Source organism: Trichomonas vaginalis, chromosome II (assembly GCF_026262505.1).
Source record: "Trichomonas vaginalis G3 chromosome II, whole genome shotgun sequence".
Taxonomy (NCBI): Eukaryota; Parabasalia; order Trichomonadida; family Trichomonadidae; genus Trichomonas; species Trichomonas vaginalis.
The window spans coordinates 1,374,341-1,397,874 of record NC_067204.1 but is presented as its reverse complement, the minus strand read 5'-3'; the positions used below and the strand labels follow the sequence as shown (position 1 = coordinate 1,397,874).

The 23,534-nt window shown below is 30.1% G+C and overlaps 6 protein-coding genes and 3 pseudogenes across 9 annotated transcripts, besides 6 other annotated features; 4 read left to right on the top strand and 5 right to left on the bottom strand.

Annotated features, from left to right (window-relative positions):
- Nucleotides 1-12,941: part of a mobile genetic element that runs on past the window's edge.
- On the bottom strand, nucleotides 827-1,495 carry TVAGG3_0466120 (uncharacterized protein; the record flags this gene model as incomplete). The annotated part of the gene is made up of 1 exon (XM_051235278.1): nucleotides 827-1,495. The coding sequence occupies one exon, from the start codon at nucleotides 1,493-1,495 to the stop codon at nucleotides 827-829; it is 669 nt and encodes a 222-aa protein (XP_051093102.1).
- Nucleotides 1,967-3,138, bottom strand: TVAGG3_0466110 (annotated as a pseudogene). The gene has a single exon. A coding segment is annotated over exon 1 (1,172 nt).
- On the bottom strand, nucleotides 5,819-6,900 carry TVAGG3_0466100 (annotated as a pseudogene). The gene has a single exon. A coding segment is annotated over exon 1 (1,082 nt).
- On the bottom strand, nucleotides 7,560-9,257 carry TVAGG3_0466090 (annotated as a pseudogene). Its single transcript has one exon. A coding segment is annotated over exon 1 (1,698 nt).
- Nucleotides 9,748-10,299, bottom strand: TVAGG3_0466080 (uncharacterized protein; the record flags this gene model as incomplete). The annotated part of the gene is made up of 1 exon (XM_051235277.1): nucleotides 9,748-10,299. A coding segment is annotated over one exon (552 nt), but the record flags the coding sequence as incomplete, so codon positions are not given.
- Nucleotides 11,010-11,246, top strand: TVAGG3_0466070 (N-acetylmuramoyl-l-alanine amidase family; the record flags this gene model as incomplete). The annotated part of the gene is made up of 1 exon (XM_001288102.1): nucleotides 11,010-11,246. The coding sequence occupies one exon, from the start codon at nucleotides 11,010-11,012 to the stop codon at nucleotides 11,244-11,246; it is 237 nt and encodes a 78-aa protein (XP_001288103.1).
- A 1,267-nt stretch (nucleotides 12,942-14,208) lies between the features above and the next one.
- TVAGG3_0466050 (uncharacterized protein) lies at nucleotides 14,209-14,961 on the top strand (the record flags this gene model as incomplete). The annotated part of the gene is made up of 1 exon (XM_051235276.1): nucleotides 14,209-14,961. The coding sequence occupies one exon, from the start codon at nucleotides 14,209-14,211 to the stop codon at nucleotides 14,959-14,961; it is 753 nt and encodes a 250-aa protein (XP_051093100.1).
- Nucleotides 14,962-18,010: 3,049 nt separating this feature from the next.
- Nucleotides 18,011-18,048: a mobile genetic element.
- A 684-nt stretch (nucleotides 18,049-18,732) lies between these two features.
- Nucleotides 18,733-18,769: a mobile genetic element.
- Nucleotides 18,770-18,834: 65 nt separating this feature from the next.
- Nucleotides 18,835-23,534: part of a mobile genetic element that runs on past the window's edge.
- Nucleotides 19,744-20,434: a mobile genetic element.
- Nucleotides 20,505-20,549: a mobile genetic element.
- Nucleotides 21,175-21,625, top strand: TVAGG3_0466000 (Prim-pol domain family; the record flags this gene model as incomplete). The annotated part of the gene is made up of 1 exon (XM_051235275.1): nucleotides 21,175-21,625. A coding segment is annotated over one exon (451 nt), but the record flags the coding sequence as incomplete, so codon positions are not given.
- Nucleotides 22,057-23,484, top strand: TVAGG3_0465990 (uncharacterized protein; the record flags this gene model as incomplete). The annotated part of the gene is made up of 1 exon (XM_051235274.1): nucleotides 22,057-23,484. The coding sequence occupies one exon, from the start codon at nucleotides 22,057-22,059 to the stop codon at nucleotides 23,482-23,484; it is 1,428 nt and encodes a 475-aa protein (XP_051093098.1).

Here is a 23,534-nt window from a genome sequence, read left to right as displayed (position 1 = left end):
AACGACAAACTTTTCTGGTGACCATAGTCACTCATTAAGAGACCATCCATTATACAACTCAGACTATAAAGCTGGCAATGATGTTTTATCTCCAGATTATAACCATTCAGCAAAAAAGACTTTTCGACCAACTGAAACAGGAGGAAATCATACACATACATTTACAACAAATCCAACAGGCTCGGGTGAAGATTATATGCCACCATTTATGACTGTATTCGCATGGTACCGCATTTATTGAATGTGCTTGAGCCTACTTTGCAGGCTTACCGCGTTCATTGAATGAACTAAATATATTTTATGTTTGTAATTAATTAGGTAATGAAGTAATGAATGAACTGCAGAAATAAATGTTTACGTTAATGTTTACGGGTTATTCAATAATGACTTATTTTTGAAGAACTGAAGGTGCTACCATGTTACCATGTGCTACCAGGTCATTTAACTTCTCTGAAAAAGTGTGACAACATGACATTTTGACAACAACATAGGAGGAAGGCAGTTATGACTTATTTTTGAAGAACTGAAGGTGCTACCATGTTACCAGGTCATTTAACTCATGACATTTTGACAACAACATAGGTTATTCAATAATGACTTATTTTTGAAGAACTGAAGGTGCTACCATGTTACCATGTGCTACCAGGTCATTTAACTTCTCTGAAAAAGTGTGACAACATGACATTTTGACAACAACATAGGAGGAAGGCAGTTATGACTTATTTTTGAAGAACTGAAGGTGCTACCATGTTACCAGGTCATTTAACTCATGACATTTTGACAACAACACAGGAGGATTAATGCAAAAATAAATTCCAATCATACTTTATAAAGCATCATTTACAGGTATTTCATCGTCAGTAAATGAATCCTCATTATCGTTTGGTTCAACCTGTTTATATAATCCTTTCATTTCTTCTTTCAAAACATAACACCATGTTTGTTTACCGTCTATTCTTCTATGTTTCCTATCACATTTATCCTTAATACTCATTTGAAAGTTTTTGTCTTTCATGTCTGATGGTTTGCAGAATAGAGCATTTTCACACGTCATACCTGCACACAATTCATCATAATGTGTATTTATCCATACATCTAAAGGATTTGTTGATAATTCAATTAAATCTTGTTTGGCTTCAGTCATCGGTATGATTCGTACATTAAATGATGAAAGGTCATATTGCATAAAATATGTTAAAAGGTTATCATAAAATTCCTTAGTGCATGAATCCATTAAATTCTTGAAGTAATCAAATTGACCCTTGAATTTACCATTAACCCTTAAAACTACGTATCTTCTGTCTCCAACTTCAATTTTGACAGGGTAGACGTTGTTAGTTACGAAAATGAAGTTTGCAACGTTCTGTGCTGTTCTTCTGGGTTGATTCTTTTCATTAATTCTAATTTGATTATCCGTAATAATTGATTTCAAAGCGTTGAAGTTTGCGAGTCTATCTTCACCAACATTCTTGAGTTCATTAAGTACAAGAAACATTTTATTCTCAACTACTGAGTTGAAATTACCCGTTAGCTCACTTATTTCAGTAATGTTTTTACATGAATAACCAGCGAGAAGTTCAGAAATAATGTCTGTGAATCTGTTTTTACCTGTTCCCTGAAGTCCTTTCAAAATAATTGCTGTTTCATTCTTGATTCCAGGATGTTGAATCATTGATGCAATCCAGCCGAGAAGGTATTTATACACTTCATCGTTATTATCGCATATGGCTTCTTTAATGAAATTCATAAACATCTCAATTTTTGAGTAATCTACTTTTTCGAGAACGTTATATTTATAACCTTGAAACGTTGAGAAAACATCTGGGGAATCAGATTTAAAGCAAACACCCTTAACGGTTAATGAAGACAATTGATTTAGTAGTACATCCCATGCTGTTATGGTTTTACCTTCTTCTTTATATAATTTAATCATTTTAAGTGACTCTTTCATGTTTGATTGAAGAACGAATGATATTTGATTCATTTTGTCGTGGATATTATAGTCCTTTTGAATGAAATATTTATTTCCACAATCTACAAAACGGATTACACGTGATAAATCCTCAATTACTTCAGAACTGTTTTTATACTGATGATTTTCAGCCTTGCGTCTAATATCTGTTATCAAAAACGAGTCATCAAGTTTGATATCAAATGTTATTTTTGGCTTACGTAATAAAGGTAAAACATATTCATCATAATATTCCTTTTGATAAAGTTTTAGAATCTTCACTAAAACAAATGGAGAAGTCATTAAATGTGCATATCTACTACGTGCTTTTTCAAAATTACTTTTTGCATTTTCAGTTAAACTGCAGAAGTTATAAACGTTATCGTATGCTTCATTAATTAAATGATTAGGTAACGAATTAATTGCTTGAAACAGTGTGAATAATGTAACTTCTTTTTCTAAATTCATGTTTCCACCATCATTATGTACTTCAAAATCACAGATGCCATCAACTATGCTTTGAGCTAGTTTATCGTCAATGTTTACATCTTTGTTTTCATTCATGATAGTCTTTATTTCTTCATTCTTCTGTTCAACTCTTACCTTAATATTCAAATCATTTAATATATCATTCACTGTTCTGGTTAATGTTGAGTCATAACTTCCACGAATGAATGAGTATGTATTGATTGGTTCTGATGCATTCTTTCGAACTCTTGAATCAGCCATAACTACTAATGAACGTTTTGAATCATCCATAGAAGTCATTATATCAATATCATAATCATTGCAGGAATAACATTTAATCATTCTGTTCGAAACTGCATAGAAGAAATTAGTGTTGCAATAAATGTGAAGACCTCCTGATGCGGTTTTAACGATAACATCTTTATCCGAAAGTTTTGATAAAATGTCTTTTCTAACTGTTTCTTTAAGTTCATCATTGTACGATTTATTGATATCAACATCTATAATCGTTAAATTTGAAATTTTATTTACTAATAAAGCTGTACCAGTTTTCCTTCCTCTTCCTCCATCATGTTTGAGGTAGTTATGTAAATCAATCATGTTTTCACCAATTCTTTCGTTGAGGGTTTTAGTTTCTGCCACAACTAATTCCTCAACTAATGAATCAATAACTTTTCATCAGAAACGATATAGTTGCTGTTGTTGTTTGTTGCTGTCATTTATATAGGAATAAAAAAATAAAAATAATTTTAAAACTAACTTTATTTTTGGGCTGCATCAAATTTTCGTAAATGTTGTCAAAATGTCATGTTGTCACACTTTTTCAGAGAAGTTAAATGACCTGGTAGCACATGGTAACATGGTAGCACCTTCAGTTCTTCAAAATAAGTCATAACTGCCTTCCTCCTATGTTGTTGTCAAAATGTCATGTTGTCACACTTTTTCAGAGAAGTTAAATGACCTGGTAGCACATGGTAACATGGTAGCACCTTCAGTTCTTCAAAAATAAGTCATAACTGCCTTCCTCCTATGTTGTTGTCAAAATGTCATGTTGTCACACTTTTTCAGAGAAGTTAAATGACCTGGTAGCACATGGTAACATGGTAGCACCTTCAGTTCTTCAAAATAAGTCATAACTGCCTTCCTCCTATGTTGTTGTCAAAATGTCATGTTGTCACACTTTTTCAGAGAAGTTAAATGACCTGGTAGCACATGGTAACATGGTAGCACCTTCAGTTCTTCAAAAATAAGTCATAACTGCCTTCCTCCTATGTTGTTGTCAAAATGTCATGTTGTCACAAACTTTAGAACGGCATAATTTAAATTTTTATTTTTATCATAAATGGATACCCCACAAGCTCAAAATTTACCACGAATCATAACAAGGGAGGAAATGATAAAAATGATGCAAGAACATGTTAAAAATAACAAACCACTAAAATTGAGAAAATGTGGTTATGCAGTAATGATGGAAAGAGAGATGTTGTCAAAGAGGAATAAAAATTAAATTTGGATTGAGTTTAAAAATTCATCTTTATTAAATTCATCTCTTCCAATCAATTGATTTATTCTATTAAATTCTTTTATTTTTGCTTCACTCAGTTTAAGGATTGAACGGTAAGTTTCTAATTTTTCGATTATTTCTTTATCGTTTTCAACCCCACCACATTGCGGCTTCTTTTTGTAATAGCATATTTTTGATTTAATTTTGTTTAGTTTCTTTTTATATTCATTGTCCGGACTCTTGACTGCTTCGTTGTCACTCATTTCTTACGAAATAAAAAAAAATTAAATGTTATTTAAATATAATGGAGTAATAAAATAAATCGGAATTTCTATTAATTTATTGTCAACTTCAACTAATGCATTGCCGTTAATATATCTAAACAAATTCAGCTATTGTGTCAAATCTTCGTCTTCTTTTTGTCATTGATTTATCAGTTTTTCCATAATCGAGATGAATTAAAACTTTATCCCTTGTTTAAAATTCATGAGCCCGAATTAATTTGTTCATGTTTAAACATCATTTAACCTTTCCATTTGCTTTCTAATATATTCCCATTCTTTTGAAATATCATTTTTCATTTCCACTGGTTTCATGTTTATAGTTCTATGCCATGTATTATTGTAATAATATACTAACTGCTGTATGATGGAGTCATGATTTCCATCCCAGTATATCTGACCGTTAACCCTAACGCATCTCTAAGAGTTCTCATTACCGCATCAACTATTTTATTATGAAACGTATATGGAGAGGATGAAAGAAAAAATTAATTTGTGGGAAATAATGAGTCATAGCTGCCTGAAATCCTTTATCACCATCACCCCTGATATTATCTACTCTTTCATGATCTAGTAAGTATTGAATAGCTCTTCTTGTTTCCTGTTCTGTTTTCCCTTTCACCGGAATGCAATATAAATATCTAGTGTTAATGTTAATGGCAAATAAATAAGTAACGTTTCCTTTTGAATATTCCAGATGATCGATTTCGTATGAATATGGATATGGAGCAAATGAAGGGCGACTAAATTTTTCCTTTAACGGTTGAATTTTTCGGGTCAATTGGTTTATTTAATATCTTGAAATCCTTTTTAAAATCTTTTTGCTTCTTAATGTTTGAAATGGATATAATAAAGTGAATGATGAAGGATTAACTGAAGGAGGAGGGTACTGTCGTTGGAGGTTTTGGTGTTGCAAGTGGTTTAATTTTATCTGCTTTGATTTTGGATTTCATTCCTTCCTTCATTAATTCTGGATGTATTCTATTCATTTGTTTTAAATATGCTGTATATAAAGGTTTGATATACTTTCCCGCTTCGAGTTTATGTTGAAGGATGAATTCCAAAAGTTGATCTTCATTTAAAAGTCGGGCTGAATATGGTTTAACTAATGAATCATAAATTAAAGCTTGTGCATCATTTATGGTCTGAAGGACCTGGGTGTTTTGTTCCTTTGTTTTGTTCCTTTGGTTTTTGCGGCTCAGGATTATATAATTTATATAATTCATCAATATCTTCTTCTGTTAATACTTTATTTTTGAAATCTTTCAACTGTTTAAGCTGTGATTTAGTTTTTCCCTTTGAATATTCATTATTTTTAATTTTGTCTTTAATTTCAGAAATTATTTTATATGATATTTCAAAATTTCATTTTTATAATATGGATAATAATATTCCATATCATCACCCGTTATATTTTATTATTTTTGGAGATATGATTTTAATCATAATAATAAGAAAATTTTGATTAAGTACTAAATCATCAATTAAAATTTTTAAATCTGTGTTATTCATTTATATAAAAATAAAATCAATGTTTTAAGGGTGCCCACCTCTTTGAATCATAGTATCAAAACCATCATTAACGGTTCCTTTTGTCTCTTCTGTGGTATTTTATTAAATAAATGGCATACAACATCCATTTTCACAACATACAGCCTTAGTGTGTGCTCCTGTTAATGCAGTCTTACCAATTGTTAAGCGAGTCATTGACCCGTTTTTAAGTTGTAAATTAATATTCTGACCATCAAATATCATTTATCATTTATTATATCCAAATAATTTTTAGGTGTTAATTGTTTATTTTGTCGTAAACTAACACCTTTCATTTTTTGTGCAATCTTTTTAAAATCACTTCCATCAATTGAACCGTTGAATGATGTATAACACTTAGGACATAAAGCAACCATGTTATCACCTTGTTTCTCAATTGCTAAACCCAATAACTTCTTCTCATGTGCTTTTTCTTCAGCTTTATTCTTTAATTTAGGTTTAAATTTCTCATCAAAACAGAAGAAATCAAATGGTGCGAATTTGAAAATGTTTTTATCATAAAATTGTTTATCGGTAACAATTGCTTGAAATGCTTGAGTGTTAGGAAGATTTGGGTCGCCAGCGATTGCCCAATAAGATGAATCAGTATCACCTTCAATGAAATGAAAACGATTAACATTCATGCATTTATACATAAAATCATAAATGAAAACCAAATACCAGTATTTAGCATTATCTAAAGTGAAGAATGCCTCTTGTAAACATGTATCACATCTATAAAATCTATCTTTAAGCATCACTTGATATGTATCTTCACCTATTTCTCTTATGTTTTTAAACTTATTTGACATACATGCAACGCGTGCCTTCTGTGCATTCATTATTTTAGTCTTTGCGTAATTTTGTGTATTCATTGCATCGTAACCATATGATCCATTAAGTGAAATCTTGCAAAATAAACTTTTTCCTTTATTTCCTTCTAATTCAGCCTTTTGTCTTTCGTTCATAAATTTGTTCGCAAATTCATTAAAACAAGTGTTTTTCGTAAATGTTAAAATTGATTGAATGTCATCAATGATAAAATGAAATCTGTCTATTAGATACCAAAGATAATAAGAAGAAAATGGTTGATATTGGTTGTGTGTTGATGCTAACTGAGTTAATTTTCTCTGTTTCTGGTCAACTGGTAGATTGTTTGATTTCATGTAATTATACATAAAACTGCCAATTGTTTTTTCATCTGTGATAATATCTAAGTTTCTTATTATCGGTAAAAAGTTTATGTAATCATTAATGTATTTTTCATCAATGTGACCCTTTACTTCAGCCACGAATAAAGTATTTTTCTTCTTAATTATTCCCAGTGCTTTTGCTTTCTTTGTTGCTGTATCACAAATGATAACACCATTCAATCTTCCCGGCATATACATTTTATGGTCAGTATATTGAATGAAATCATGAGGATTAGATGAAAATGATGAAGGATATAATGAATTAAAGTCAACTCCAACGAAATGAGTCATAATGTTGGTGGTGTCCTCATTTGATACAGTTTTAGTTTCTGGATTATATGAAAGTTTATTAATGTGCGTGATTCCTTTAAGATTAACACGATGTTGAACATTTGATAGACCACCAGTAATTCCATTACGGAGAATGTGATAAGCTTCAACTGAATCTAAAGTCATTGGTAAATTATTTTTTAATGCATAATTTCTTAAATTGATTCTTAAACGTTGAACATCTTCATCTTTATTTGATTTTACGACATTGCAATAACAACACATTAACTGACAATTTTCTTTGGTATGTGGTTTTTCATTATCGATTCTATCCAATGTTGGTTTATTTGCATATGTAAACGCTTTACCACACATTTTGCATTTAGATGAAAGGATTAAATCGTGATAGTATTGATAGTCATCCATTGAAACATTGTTTTTAGTATCTCTTTTCGCCTTTTCATCTTGTTTCTTATATGATTCAATTTTATATTTCCAATACTTTTTGTTAATTCAAAACTTGATTCCACATTTTCTTCTTCTGGATATGTTTCGTTAGGATTGAAGTTCTTATATGCTAACGCGTAACGAATCATTGATGCATTCGATGATAAAGAAAGATTATGAAGCATGTCAATTTTATAAACAAATGTTTCTTCGATAATTTTATCAATTGGGTCAATCATAATTTCAACGTCTTTATTGCAATAATGAATAAAATATTCTAATCTATTCTTCAAAATTTTTAGCATCATTGAGATATATTTGATAATCTGAATCGGATATTGTTTCTTGTGTTAATGCTGAATAAAATGAATCTTGAGTGAATGGTTCCTTTTTATATAATTCATCTTCGTAATTCTCCCATGTGATGAATTGATAAGGGAAAAAGGATTTAACACGTGATTTATTGTTTCCGAAATCTTGAGTGAATTGGTCTAATGTTCCACCCGCTATATAATTTCTGATGTCAATAAATCTTAATTCATATGGACAGTTTGTTTTCTTTACAATGACTTGCTTAAATTGAGAAGAAGAACCCAGCATTGATTTTATCTTCCATTTTGCAGTATTTAAATCACGAAGAATTAAATTTAAATCAAACTTTCCCGAATTAAAACCAATGATATTCACTTTATTAAATTCTTCATCTAAAAGTTCTTTCATGCTTCCTTTGTTTTCATTTAATGTATTCATTAATTCTTCATATTGTTCAATATTTGATTTAGCAACTAATGAACAGGTTGAAAATAAAAATTCAATCCAATCAGAGATGAACGAATCACTTGATGTTAAGCAAAAATTCCTCGTATACGTTTTATCGGTTTAATTTAACGTTGATGATACCATAAATGGTTTTAAGTAAGCGTTCAAAGTTGCACATTCAGAAAGTTGAAGTTCTTCTTTAGTCTCTAATGTTTCGAAGTCAAAAGTAATATAATATCTTGTTGGTTTATAATATTCCTGCAAATTATGTGCTAATAGCCATTGATATATCTTCTGTTTCGTGATATGTGGTGCATATGGTTGTTGTGTTTTTGCAATTGAACGTCTTGAATTAATCTTCCATTATTTTCTTTACATTTCTCACAATGTTTTAAAAATCTTCTTTGGTTTTTCCTTTCTGGATCATCACGGATAGAATATACTTCTTCTTTGCAAAAGGGGCAAACTTTATATCCTGTGAGTGCTTCAACGTCTGTTATTCTGTCAGCGTGAAGTTTTCCACATGGACTCTGTGTTAATAAAATATTTACTGTTTCAAATTCTGGATCTATCATTATTGATTCCACTAATGGAAAGTCTACCTTGTTAATGTCTACGTCTTCTGGTTGAGGGTCACAATAATAAAAATCAATATTAACGTTTAACATTCTTGCTAACCTCTCACTTTCTGATGAAATGTCAAATCCTTCATATGCATCTATGGCTTCATTTAAATAACTTCTACGAGTTTTAGGATTAACACCATCAGGAATGTTATAGAAGCGTTTAAATAACCTTCTACCTTCGGCTCTTATTTGATTATCATTCATTTTAGCTGTTCCATTTTTGTTCATTTATGTAAGAATAAAAATTAAAAAATAAATAAAAATAAAGTTTATTTTTTTTAAAGTCCGAGACTCAGAGAGTCCAGGGCTAAAGTCCATAAAATGAATTAAGAACACATAAATTTTTATCATCTGCGACGTGACGAATACATTTTAATTTACTCAAGAATGCGTACCCTGATACATTAAATCTAATTCCTGTCTTATTTAATTTCACAACTTTGAAAAGGAATGTATGAATAGCTATAAAATGATGAGATGATGTTTTATGGGTTGCTTCCATTTTTTCTGAAATAAATGAATAAATATAATGTTTATAAGTTTTCATATCTTTTATGTTCTTAATAACGAATGGTATAGACCTTTCAACTTCGTCTTCCTTCGGTGCTGTTCTTTCATATGAAACATTATTGGTATCTTCAATAATGAAACCACAATCGCATAAAATTTTATATGTACCAATTGTTTCTTTTGATATTTTATCTAACAAATCAAAAACTTTATCAACACCTGTACATTTATTTAAATAATAATTTGTGTAAATATCATGGTCTTCTTTCTTAATCGTATTTGTTGCATATGTTACATTTTTCAGTGCTTTTTTGAATTTTTCAGAATCAAGAGGAGGTGAAAGTAATATACATGGATAATCTCCATCGTCAATAAACTGAAGCTTATGTTTATGAATAAATTTTGTGCCTTCTTCTGAAAGTGTTTCGTCAATATCACCATCTAATAAATTTTTAGTAGATTCCAAAAAGTAATTTTTATATCTTTCCTCATGTGATTTTTGAACTTCTGATTCTGAAGCTGGGATATTCATTAAACCCTCTACTTCATTCTCAGCATTTCTCAATTCACTAATTCTTTCATCTATTTCATTTCTTAATTGTTCCAATTTCTCAATCTCATCGTTATAATATTCATCTTGTTTAATTTTTTCTTCAAAATATTCAGGAGGTGTTTCAAGGCTCTCTGAGCCCAGGTCCTCTGGACCATAAAGAGGAATATTCTCCTGTTTTTCAACTTTTTTGGGATATAAATATCTCATTATAGCCTTTTTAGTAATTGGTCCGTTATATTTAAATTCATTCAACAATCTGGAAAACTCTTTCACATTCTGCATATATGTTGGATAAGAACCATCTCCAAAATTTTCTAAAATATTTTCTAATTCTGAATTAGTGAACTTTAAAGATTTCAATGAATTAGTTGTTATACTCATTTATTATAAAATAAAAAATAAATTTAACTTAGTTTTAATTTTACGTAAGAAGTCAATTTTTTAAATCTTGATTTATTCAAAAACGTAAGAATAAAAACCGTAAGAATCATACATTTTTTACTTCATATGTCAAAAAAAATGATACAAAATCGTTCAATATCGTATGAATTCTTACGTTTACAAAAAAAGTCACACAACCCATCCACATATACTACTAATAGATTTCAAACTAACCACTCCTTTTATTTTTGAAATTTTGAATCCATCAACTTTAAACATTTTATTCAATTTACATGTTGTCAATTCTTCAAATAATTTTTATTATTAGCATAATAGTCATTAAATTCTTCAACAGATGAAAAAATTTTTATTTCAGTAATTGGTTTAACAACGTTTATTTTTTGTTGAACATTTTCACTTTCATTTATTTCTTCCTCCTCTGTTTCATTTATTTTTAAAATCGGTTTCATTTATCATTAAATAAAAATTAGAATATAAGTGATGAAATATATTTTTTAATTAATATTAAATCAGAAATGGCGGCAGGATTCTTTAAAAAATTATGGGATGGAATTAAGAAAGCTGCGGGTTGGGTTCATCAAAAGATTATTAAACCCGTTGCAAACTTTTTGGCACCAGTAGCGAAAACGGCAGGAACTATCATAGGTGGAGTATTAGGTACTAAAGCAGGTAATCCGGCAATGGGAGCACAAGCAGGTAACGCAATTGGTGGAATAGCTGAAGGAATACTTAATAAAATAGGAGGTAGATAGTGGAAAAATAAATAAATATTATTTTTATCTTAGTATCGGTTGAAGTCTTTGATAAACTTTTTCTCCTTTATTTAATATTTCTCTTATTGGGGCGGCTTTTGGTGTTATTGATTCAGCAACGTCACTAATTGCTTCTTTATTCTTAAATATCCAATTTGCTCCTTTCTTCATTGTTTCCCAAACTTTATGCGCTCCTCTTTTTACTTTATCCCACATTTTTTAAAAATCCTGCAGCCATAGTTGATTATTTCATTAAAATTAAAAATTCATTTTCATCTTTTAATTTTGATTTTTTATTTATTAATAAATGACGACTAACTATTTGGTGCCAAACACTAAACCGATTAATGGAAATGTGTTTCATTCATTCGAAAAGATAAATGAAATATTCGCAAAGAATGACGGTAGAAGATATTATAGAGAACTTGAAAGTTCATGCTATGACTCTGATGCTCCATATTTTGATGATAAACAAACTCATTTAAGAATTACAAATCCGGCTCATGATGTGAACCAATTAGGTGACACATATATTAAACGCAAAGTTAAAGCAACTCTAGTTTCAAATAAAGCTTTCACATGTGATGCCGCTTTTAAATGCATGCGTTTATTCGTTGGTTACAAATCATCAAATCAAAGCTTTAAACAATTAGAAGTAGAAACCGAAAGAGGTGATGCCGGTTATCTTCAGATGGATTGCGCCCGTGAATCTTTCGCATTTGCAACATATAAACCAAAATCAGAAAGGAAAGTTAAAAAGTTTGTTCATTCGTTATATAATAATGTTCAAAAATATGATAACTCAGTATGTGGTAAATATATTGACCCTTCAGAAGTTTTCAAAAAGCAAATGAAGAAGTTGATATCACTTTTGATATGATTATTCCGGTAAATGATTTGTTAGCATTTCAGGCGTTCGATGATTATCCTAAATCATTTGGTGAAATCATTCTTAAATATTATGTTTTCAGGGATACTTTAGTATTTTGTCAGGTTGACCCGTTAAGAGTTGCTGATTTACAAAATTACGTTTATGAAAAGATAACTGATGAAAATTATGAAAAGATTATGAATCATGTTTATAAATATGATCGCAAATTCCAACAAATCGGACTTCCTGCCAAATTAATTACAAGCTTAGCCGCTACATCTGCTGACGCAACAGTTGATAACGTTATTATTTCATGCACAAAGATGGAAGTTTTAGAGGATAAATGCATTACACCAGGATACGGTTTAATTGAAGAATCAGTTAAAGCAATACCACGTTTATTCAGTAAGGAAGATCCATTCATGATTCCAGCTCAACATATTGACGTTCGTTCACTAAATGGAGGTTGCATCACTCCTGAAGGTATTAGCTCAGATTTCTCATACGCTCTTCATAATGTTACAGATGTTGTGTTAACATTTCCGAAGAATGCAATGCAAAGAACAGTTTTAGAAAATCCAATGCTTCGAGGTCTTCAGGTCACTATAGATTCCAGAAACTTCCCCGATCAAGCGATGACCACAGTGGGTGACATATTCTTTACACGTATGCTTCAAGCTTCTGATTTAGATGGAGTGAATGAATGCACAGAAGAATACGAGGACTCATTAACTAGACCACTGAATGATGATAATGGCACACCATTAGCTAGAACATGGAAAGACCAAACTTCATTCTTATGCACTATTCCAGTTCAACGTGATGGAGCGGGTATATTCTTTGATGGATTAGAAACTTTCAACTCACAAGTTACAGTACAAGTGAAAGCTTATCCAATCATTCAGGGTGAAAATGACACTTACTGTTCAAAGGTGACAAATCCTCCTCAGGTTTGGTTTACTAGGACTACGTATTGGACATGGACACCGGATGAAGGTTTGAAATATCATCCAACAGGTACACCACCACAGTATAGAAGTTCATATGATGAAATATTGATGAATAGAAATGTTTAAAATTATAAATTTATTTTTGATTAAATGGATTTCAATTCTGAAGAATTAGCAGGAGTATATAATACATACGTAGATGATATGATTAATGAAGCATTGAGTGATAATAGAAATGCTCTATCTAAGGAAAAATTAATGAAAATTCCATATTCTGAATGTTACTTAAATTCAATCACTGCAGCAATTGGTAAACAAAATAAAGGTAAAACATTAACGATATTAAAACAAATTATCATTATTGCTAACACTTCCCCCATTCACATGTGTTAATTTATATCAACCGTTCAGGTTCACCTTCAGATGATACATTTGAATCTTTAAAGCATTTAATCAAAATTCCAATTATTTATTTATCACAAGAAGAAGCAGAAGATTATTTAAAAAACTTTTTAATGTATAAAGAATTATATAATACAATCAAGAAGCAAGGATTAGAGGATAAAATTATTGATAAACAAAGGGATGAATTATTTGAAACACTTTCTATTTCAAATTTTGATAAGAATTTTTGCATTCACTAATTTTTCTAGATGATGCGTGAAATCAAAACTAATAACTAATGAGAAATCATATTTTAATCATTATTAACTCAATGTCGACACATTCAGTGTTCATTCTTCATGGCTGTTCAATACTTCAAAGCATTAAGCACAAACATTAAATCAAACCTGTCACCCTTTTCATTTTCAGTGGTTTTAGTCGTCAACAGTTGAACGTTATGCTTTATCAAGTGAATTTACCAATGAGCATTAATGAACTTTACACACAATATCAGCAATTAGGTGAACATGGAAAAATAATAGTTGATTTAAATAAAGGTGTTAAATTTGATTAACTTTTTATAATTAATTTTTATTTTTTATTTATAATTAAACATGACAGAAATAGCAAATCTTCTACAGGTTCCATTAAAACAAGGGACAAACAAAAAGGGTGCATATAATAGAACTATGAAAGTTCCAGATGGAATGAAAGAATTAGTTCATATTGTTGCTGGTCTTCAAAAGATGTTAAACAAATGAGAAACGTTTTAACATTACCAGAAGCTCAAGCATATGCCAAACGTCATGGTCCAAATTGGGAAGCACACGAAGCAGACATTACGGGTCCAAATGGAAAACCTGATGGTATAAATGAAGTTTTCGTTACTGATGGTCAAGGTAATATTAAAGTCATAAATGGTTATAAATTAACTATAACTGATTATCCTAAACGTAAAGCATATAATGAACGTTATCCTATGCAATTTGATGAAAATGGAAAAGCTGTTAAACAATACATTGGAGAAGGTGAAAATGGTCCAATTAATTCATACCGTTATAATCCATATTCTTATTTCAATGAAGAATTAAATGCTGAAGAGGGACCGGATGGATTACCACGATATGTTAATCAGTTTGATGGTCAATATGCAAATATTAGACCTGAAATTCCAGCTAAGAAATTCTTTAAAGTTGCTTTATTCGATCCAGTGTTCAATGAACAGAAAGAAGCAATGAAAGCAGAATTTAAACCAATTCAAGTGGCAAGAATTTCTTCATCTTCACTTTCAGAAGCGTTCAAGGAATTGATAAAGAAACCACTTTATTCTCAACAAGGTTATAACTTTGATTTAATTAAAGAAAGTGATAGACGTAAATTAGAAAAATCAGATGGTTTTAAGAATGCATGTAATGAAATGATTAAAGATATTGTAAATGATAAAATAAGACTGGAAGAAACTCAAAGCAATATCAATAACATAATTGGTGCAGTTACAAAGAAAGTATAAGCAAACAATGATGAACCTTGGGATATTACCGTAACAACTAAATAAAACTTTAAATATATTTTTCTTTTTTTTATTCAATTATAAATGAGAAGACGTTTCACAAGTCAAAAGAACACTAACGCAAAAGCAGAGATTACGGTTGGTTATAACGTAAATGATGATAAATCACGAATTATTCAAAATGTTAAAGTTAATGTTAGCCCGAATTAACAAGGTCAGCAACTCAACCAAATTTATTAACTCGTGACTTACCGAAAAGGAGGAGGAGCAAAATAAAGAAGATGGAGACCCAATCATTTTATCTGAACCCGGTAAAGAACCGTTGAAATTCCCACTTATCCAACATACCCCCCACCTCTTTCATCAAACATCGAGAACCCAGGAATCTACGATTCCAGTTCGCAATGCGCCATATAAAGTAGACATTAATTCTGAATTAATGAAAATTTACCGTGATATAATAATTAATATTATGATTCAATAAATTTTAATTGACCAATCCGGTTTAATTATTTTACCTTATGAATCATTAATTCACATTATCGCCATTCTTTGTGATGTTCAAGATTCAGACGTTAAGATTCAATTTTTCATAGATGATGAGGTTTCATGCTGCGGAACAGTTGCAAAAATAAATCCTATAAAGGATATTAGCACAATTAAGATATCAAAGAACGGAGCAACAACTGAACTACATTTAACTTATAATAACAATACAATAAAATAGTTGATGAATATAAAATATCACTTGAAAAATTCTTTGTTAAGGCTATTTAATATTCAAGCATTAACATTATTGAATAATAATCCTTTGAATCATAATCGATAATAATTGACCTTTCACCAGTTTCTATCGTTTGTTTTATTTCTTTTTGTTCCCCTATCCGGATCGGTCATTGTAATTGTTTTTGTTATAGTATCAGCTTTATCTTTAACTTCAATCTTTTTTCCATCGGGATATTTAAACCAAAATTCCAAAAATTCGATATTGTCAATCTGTTCATATTTTAATCTATCAATTACATTTTTAATACCATCTGAAAATCTTATGAAATGGTCATTATATGGGTTTGATTGAACTAAATTTGAATGAAGTGAAATATAACCTGTTGATGAATATGACATTGACTCATATTTTCTGAAAACACTAAAATTTATAACATGAATGAATTTCTTATTGTTGAATTTATGAATTCTTGAGGTAATCTTATTCTAGTTTTATTTATCACTGGAAAATAACGCTTTACCATATTTTTAATCGTAATAAAAATGTCAATTATCAATATTATTTCGAATAATAGCTGTGAATTAAATTTAACAGTTAGCGGAATTTATAATGTTACTCTCGTTTCTGTGAGTGGTAAATTTAATCCCATTCTTTTAGACCCTTCAGATTATATATCATTTATTAAAGATGACCTTGAAAAAACGTATGATATGTATATAAATAATGTGATAACGAAATGGGATATTAACATGATTTTAAGTTATTTAAATGAATCATTTATCGTATGGTATGAAGAAAATTTTAAATCAAAACCCGATAAACTTTTTGAACTTGATGAAATAAATAACCTTATTAAATTTCCGCTGAAAATTAAATTTTGTACTCCTCATCTTCGTTCATTGTTGAGGATATTAAATTTTGAAAAAGATGTTGGGGGTGTTTTGTATTCTGACACTGGTTCCAATTTCATTTTAATTAAATGTGATAAAGTTAATACCCCAATGAGATTTTCACATCAAACATTAGACCCTAACTCTTACCCATCAATACAAAACATTTTATCCATCAACTTAAACACATTTTCTTTATCATATCCGTTTCAATTATCGGGAATTCATTTATTCTTCATTCAAAAGATTTATCAAATATTAAATTTAGAGTAACTGACCTATTTGATTGTGATTTAGAATTCATGAATGAAATATTATGGCAATTTCAAATAGAAAAAATAGGTGATGAGATAACAGATTAAATATTTATTTTTAAATCATAATAAATGATTAAACAACAGCAACCACAGCAACTTAAGGCACAAAGCACCCAGGTCCCTCAGACCATTACATACGCCATATATGCATATAATTCAAAGACGGCAGAACAAACGCAAAGGTTGAAATATGGAGATTTGGAGATAGTATTGAAAAATGACCATTTCGAATTCGTTTGCAAGGGTGGTGCAGTGATATCAAATATAAAAGAAATTTTATTTATGAATTCTAAAATTAAAGGTATAACGGATGATATAACATCAATTCCACCAGAAGAACAGAGATATTACGCATTAAATGCATTTCCTAAAGTTTTGAAGATTGGAAGATTTAATTTAAATGAGGAATTCATAGAAGGTTTCCTAAATGACATAATGAAGAAAGCAGATAAGGAATACGTGGATAGTGAGTTAATGAAGAAGGCAAATTTGGTTTATGTTGATGAAAAAGATAATGAAATTAAAGAAAGGGTTGAATGGTATCATGAATGGACATCAAAGATTTTAAAAACTAAAGCCGATACAGGATGGGTTTCAGGATGTTTAGACCTTAAAGCGGATAAAACATATGTTAACGATGAGTTAAATAAGAAAGCAGATAAGGAATATGTGGATAGTGAGTTAAAGAAGAAAGCTAATATATCATTTGTTAATGAAGAAATAAAACAATCAGAGGTCTATTTTACTCCACCATTTTTAAATTTTATGAAATCATCAGATAAAACCTTTGATATAGATTCTTTTGAATGGATATGTTTCGATGGAGTGACCATGTATTTATTTTATACAGCTGGAGTGCTTTATTATTTTAAAACAAATGATTTTCAAAACTATGAATCATTTACTCCATCTGTTTTGAATCCTGATACACGAAAGCCAATCATTAATCCAAGAATTTTATATGTTGAATATAATAACGGTAAATTTATGGGAATGATAACGGTTGAAGATGATTTTTGCCCTTGTTATTCATTCGATTGTATCCAATGGTTCAAATGTAATTTAAATCAAGATGCTAAATTTAAATATTCAAATAATCCTATTAGATGCGTTAATGTTGTAAACAGAAATTCATCAAAAGTGACACCTCAGAAAAGCTAAAATATTGAATTTTTGGAACTTTTGATAGAGCACGTTTTTAAATATTAATTAAAGTAAATGTATATTTTGCAAAGATTCTTTTTAATAAAAAATAAAATTTTGAAGAAGAACACAAAATCTTCTGAAAAATAATATCACATAAACTCATATTATTTTCTAATATATAACTATTTTATATAAAAATCAAATTCAATGATCTTAAAAGCGAAGGATAAACCTCAAAATTTACGAATATAATGAGTGGGAATATAATGCTTATCTATCATAAAACCATATGAAATATCAATTTTTGCTTTACGCCTAATTTTTGACGACAATTAGCAAAAAATGTTAAATGTTAACACTCAGTCCATTTGAATATGAAAAATAAAATTGATATTTCATATGGTTTTATGATAGATAAGCATTATATTCCCACTCATTATATTCGTAAATTTTGAGGTTTATCCTTCGCTTTTAAGATCATTGAATTTGATTTTTATATAAAATAGTTATATATTAGAAAATAATATGAGTTTATGTGATATTATTTTTCAGAAGATTTCATTCTATATGCCTATGAAAAGTACTCTCAAAACTAACTTTTTCCTAATTATAATTAAATCTAGAATATTGTATTATGCTTAGTATTATTTCATTTTTCTCATTCAATTGAGAATTTACAAATGTCAAAAAATTGAGAGCTGTCACTTTTAATGAATTTCTGTTTATTACAGTTAGAAAAGCAATTTTCAAAAATAATACGTTAATATTGATAACAAGACCAGTTTTAAATACTCACCCAAATTCAATATTATATAATAAATTCAATATTCATAATGGATTAAATACAATTCTTGAGATGATTTACCCCATTGGTTCTATTTATACGTCAATGAACTCAACAAATCCAGCAACAGTTCTGGGTTTCGGTACGTGGAAGCAGATTGTAGATAAATTCCTCTATTGTGCGAACTCTTCAAAGCAAACAGGAGGTTCGAAGAAAATTAAAGAAGCAAACTTACCCCCGCACACTCATACAGGAACTACAAACTTTTCTGGCGACCATAGCCACTCATTAAGAGACCACCCATTATACAACTCAGAATATGAAGCTGGCTATGATGTTTTATCTCCAGATTATAACCATTCAGCAAAAAAGACTTTTCGACCAACTGAACCAGGAGGAAATCATGTCCATACTTTCACAACAAATCCAACAGGCTTGGGTAAAGATTATATGCCACCATTTGTGACTGTATTCGCATGGTACCGTGTTTATTGAATGAACTAAATATATTTTATGTCTGTAATTAATTAGGTAATGAAGTAATGGATGAACTGCAGAAATAAATGTTTACGTTAATGTTTACGTTAATGTTTACGTTAATGGTTTCAGGTTAATGTGTTGTGCATGAAAATTCGGTTCACTTCACTTTTGACAAAAGTGACAAGTTTACATGGCAAAAATAGTTTACATGGCAAAAATATATAAGGTATTTTTTAAAAGTAGTTATCTTTATATATAAAAATAAAACTTTTGATATATTTGAGTAAATGATTTATTAATTTATTTATTTATTTTTTTTAAATCAAATCATATAAATATATATATATATAATAGTGAAATAGAACAAGAAATAATTATTGATGATTAAATTGTAGACGAGGATAAAAGTTTAGATAAATTAATAAAATTAGTGTGGAATCAGACAAATTTCGGGTTGTTTGGGAAGGAATTGTTGGCTATGATGTACTGATTCATGATCAGTACATCATAGCCAACAATTCCTTATACAAAGTTCAAAAAACTTGTGTGCAATCAGAACTGATTGCACCCAAGTTTTTGAACTTTCTCGAGGGAATGAAAGGGTAAGAGGTATACATTATGAATATATACCTCTTACCCTTCCATTCCCTCTCTTACAGCGGGAACTTTGTCTGAATGTTAAACTATTCAGACAAAGTTTCCCGCTGTTTGCGAAGGAATTGTTGGCTATGATGTACTGATTCATGATCAGTACATCATAGCCAACAATTCCTTATACAAAGTTCAAAAACTTGGGTGCAATCAGTTCTGATTGCACCCAAGTTTTTGAACTTTCTCGAGGGAATGAAAGGGTAAGAGGTATACATTATGAATATATACCTCTTACCCTTCCATTCCCTCTCTTACAGCGGGAAACTTTGTCTGAATGTTAAACTATTCAGACAAAGTTTCCCGCTGTTTGCGAAGGAATTGTTGGCTATGATGTACTGATTCATGATCAGTACATCATAGCCAACAATTCCTTATACAAAGTTCAAAAACTTGGGTGCAATCAGTTCTGATTGCACCCAAGTTTTTGAACTTTCTCGAGGGAATGAAAGGGTAAGAGGTATACATTATGAATATATATGCCGTAATATAAATCTGATTTTCATTTGGCAGATCCACTTCTTGTCTTTCCATTTTTTTGAATCAATTTATACAAATAAACTTATAAAACACAAAATTATTATTTTATAATATAATTCTTAGATAATACATCCGATATGTAAAGTGTCAAAAATGAATTGAACCGAATTTTCATGCATTACAGTTTCAGGTTAATGTTTATGTTAATGTTTTCAGGTTATTCAATAATTAATTATTTTTGAAGAACTGAAGGGATCACCAGGTCACCAGGTCACCAGGTCATTTCACTTCTCTGAAAAAATGTGACAACATGACATTTTGACAACATCACATGAGGAAGGCAGTTATGACTTATTTTTGAAGAACTGAAGGGGTCACCAGGTCATTTCACTTCTCTGAAAAATGTGACAACATGACATTTTGACAACATCACAGGAGGAAGGCAGTTATGACTTATTTTTGAAGAACTGAAGGGGTCACCAGGTCACCAGGTCACCAGGTCATTTCATTTCTCTGAAAAATGTGACAACATGACATTTTGACAACATCACAGGAGGAAGGCAGTTATGACTTATTTTTGAAGAACTGAAGGGGTCACCAGGTCACCAGGTCACCAGGTCATTTCACTTCTCTGAAAAATGTGACAACATGACATTTTGACAACATTTACGAAAATTTGATGCAGTCCAAAAATAAAGTTAGTTTTAAAATTATTTTTATTTTTTTATTCCTATATAAATGACAGCAACAAACAACAACAGCAACTTTATCGTTTCTGATGAAAAAGTTATTGATTCATTAGCTGAGGAATTAGTTGTGGCAGAAACTAAAACCCTCAACGAAAGAATTGGTGAAAACAAGATTGATTTACATAACTACCTCAAACATGATGGAGGAAGAGGAAGGAAAACTGGTGTGGCTTTATTAGTAAATAAAATTTCAAATTTAACGATTATAGATGTTGATATCAATAAATCATACAATGATGAACTTAAAGAAACAGTTAGAAAAGATATTTTATCAAAACTTTCGGATAAAGATGTTATCGTTAAAACCGCTTCAGGAGGTCTTCACATTTATTGCAACACTAATTTCTTCTATGCAGTTTCGAACAGAATGATTAAATGTTATTCCTGCAATGATTATGATATTGACATAATGACTTCTATGGATGATTCAAAGCGTTCATTAGTGGTTATGGCTGATTCAAGAGTTCGAAAGAATGCAACAGAACCAATCAATACATACTCATTCATTCGTGGAAGTTATGATTCAACATTAACCAGAACAGTGAATGATATATTAAATGATTTGAATATTAAGGTAAGAGTTGAACAGAAGAACGAAGAAATAAAGAATATCATGAATGAAAACAAAGATGTAAACATTGACGATAAACTTGCCCAGAGCATAGTTGATGGCATCTGTGATTTTGAAGTACATAATGATGGTGGAAACATGAATTTAGAAAAAGAAATAACATTGTTCACACTGTTTCAAGCTATTAATTCGTTACCTAATCATTTAATTAATGAAGCGTACGATAACGTTTATAACTTCTGCAGTTTAACAGAAAATGCTAAAAGTAATTTTGAAAAAGCACGTAGTAGATATGCACATTTAATGACTTCTCCATTTGTTTTGGTGAAGATTCTAAAACTTTATCAAAAGGAATATTATGATGAATATGTTTTACCTTTATTACGTAAGCCAAAAATAACATTTGATATCAAACTTGATGACTCGTTTTTGATAACAGATATTAGACGCAAGGCTGAAAATCATCAGTATAAAAACAGTTCTGAAGTAATTGAGGATTTATCACGTGTAATTCGTTTTGTAGATTGTGGAAACAAATATTTCATTCAAAAGGACTATAATATCCACGACAAAATGAATCAAATATCATTCGTTCTTCAATCAAACATGAAAGAGTCACTCAAAATGATTAAATTATTTAAAGAAGAAGGTAAAACCATAACAGCATGGGATGTACTACTAAATCAATTGTCTTCATTAACTGTTAAGGGTGTTTGCTTTAAATCTGATTCCCCAGATGTTTTCTCAACGTTTCAGGGTTATAAATACAACATTCTCGAAAAGCCTGATTACTCAAAAATTGAGATGTTTATGGATTTCATTAAAGAAGCCATTTGTGATAATAATGATGAAGTGTATAAATACCTTCTCGGGTGGATTGCATCAATGATTCAACATCCTGGAATCAAGAATGAAACAGCAATTATTTTGAAAGGACTTCAGGGAACAGGTAAAAACAGATTCACAGACATTATTTCTGAACTCCTCGCCGGTTATTCATGTAAAAACATTACTGAAATAAGTGAGCTAACGGGTAATTTCAACTCAGTAGTTGAAAATAAAATGTTTCTTGTACTTAATGAACTCAAGAATGTAGGTGAAGACAGACTTGCAAACTTCAACGCTTTGAAATCAATTATTACGGATAATGAGATTAGAATTAATGAAAAGAATCAACCCAGAAGAACTGCTCAGAATGTTGCAAACTTCATTTTCGTAACTAACAACGTCTACCCTGTCAAAATTGAAGTTGGAGACAGAAGATACGTAGTTTTAAGAGTTAATGGTAAATTCAAGGGTCAATTTGATTACTTCAAGAATTTAATGGATTCATGCACTAAGGAATTTTATGATAACCTTTTAACATATTTTATGCAATATGACCTTTCATCATTTAATGTACGAATCATACCGATGACTGAAGCCAAACAAGATTTAATCGAGTTATCAACAAATCCTTTAGATGAATGGATATATACACATTATGATGAATTGTGTGCAGGTATGACATGTAAAAATGCTCTATTCTGCAAACCATCAGACATGAAAGACAAGAATTTCCAAATGAGCATTAAGGATAAATGTGAAAGGAAACAAAGAAAAATAGATGGTAAACAGACATGGTATTATGTTTTGAAAGAAGAAATGAAAGGATTATATAAACAGGTTGAACCAAACGATAATGAGGATTCATTTACTGACGATGAAATACCTGTAAATGAAGCTTTATAAAGTATGATTGGAATTTATTTTTGCCTTCCTCCTGTGATGTTGTCAAAATG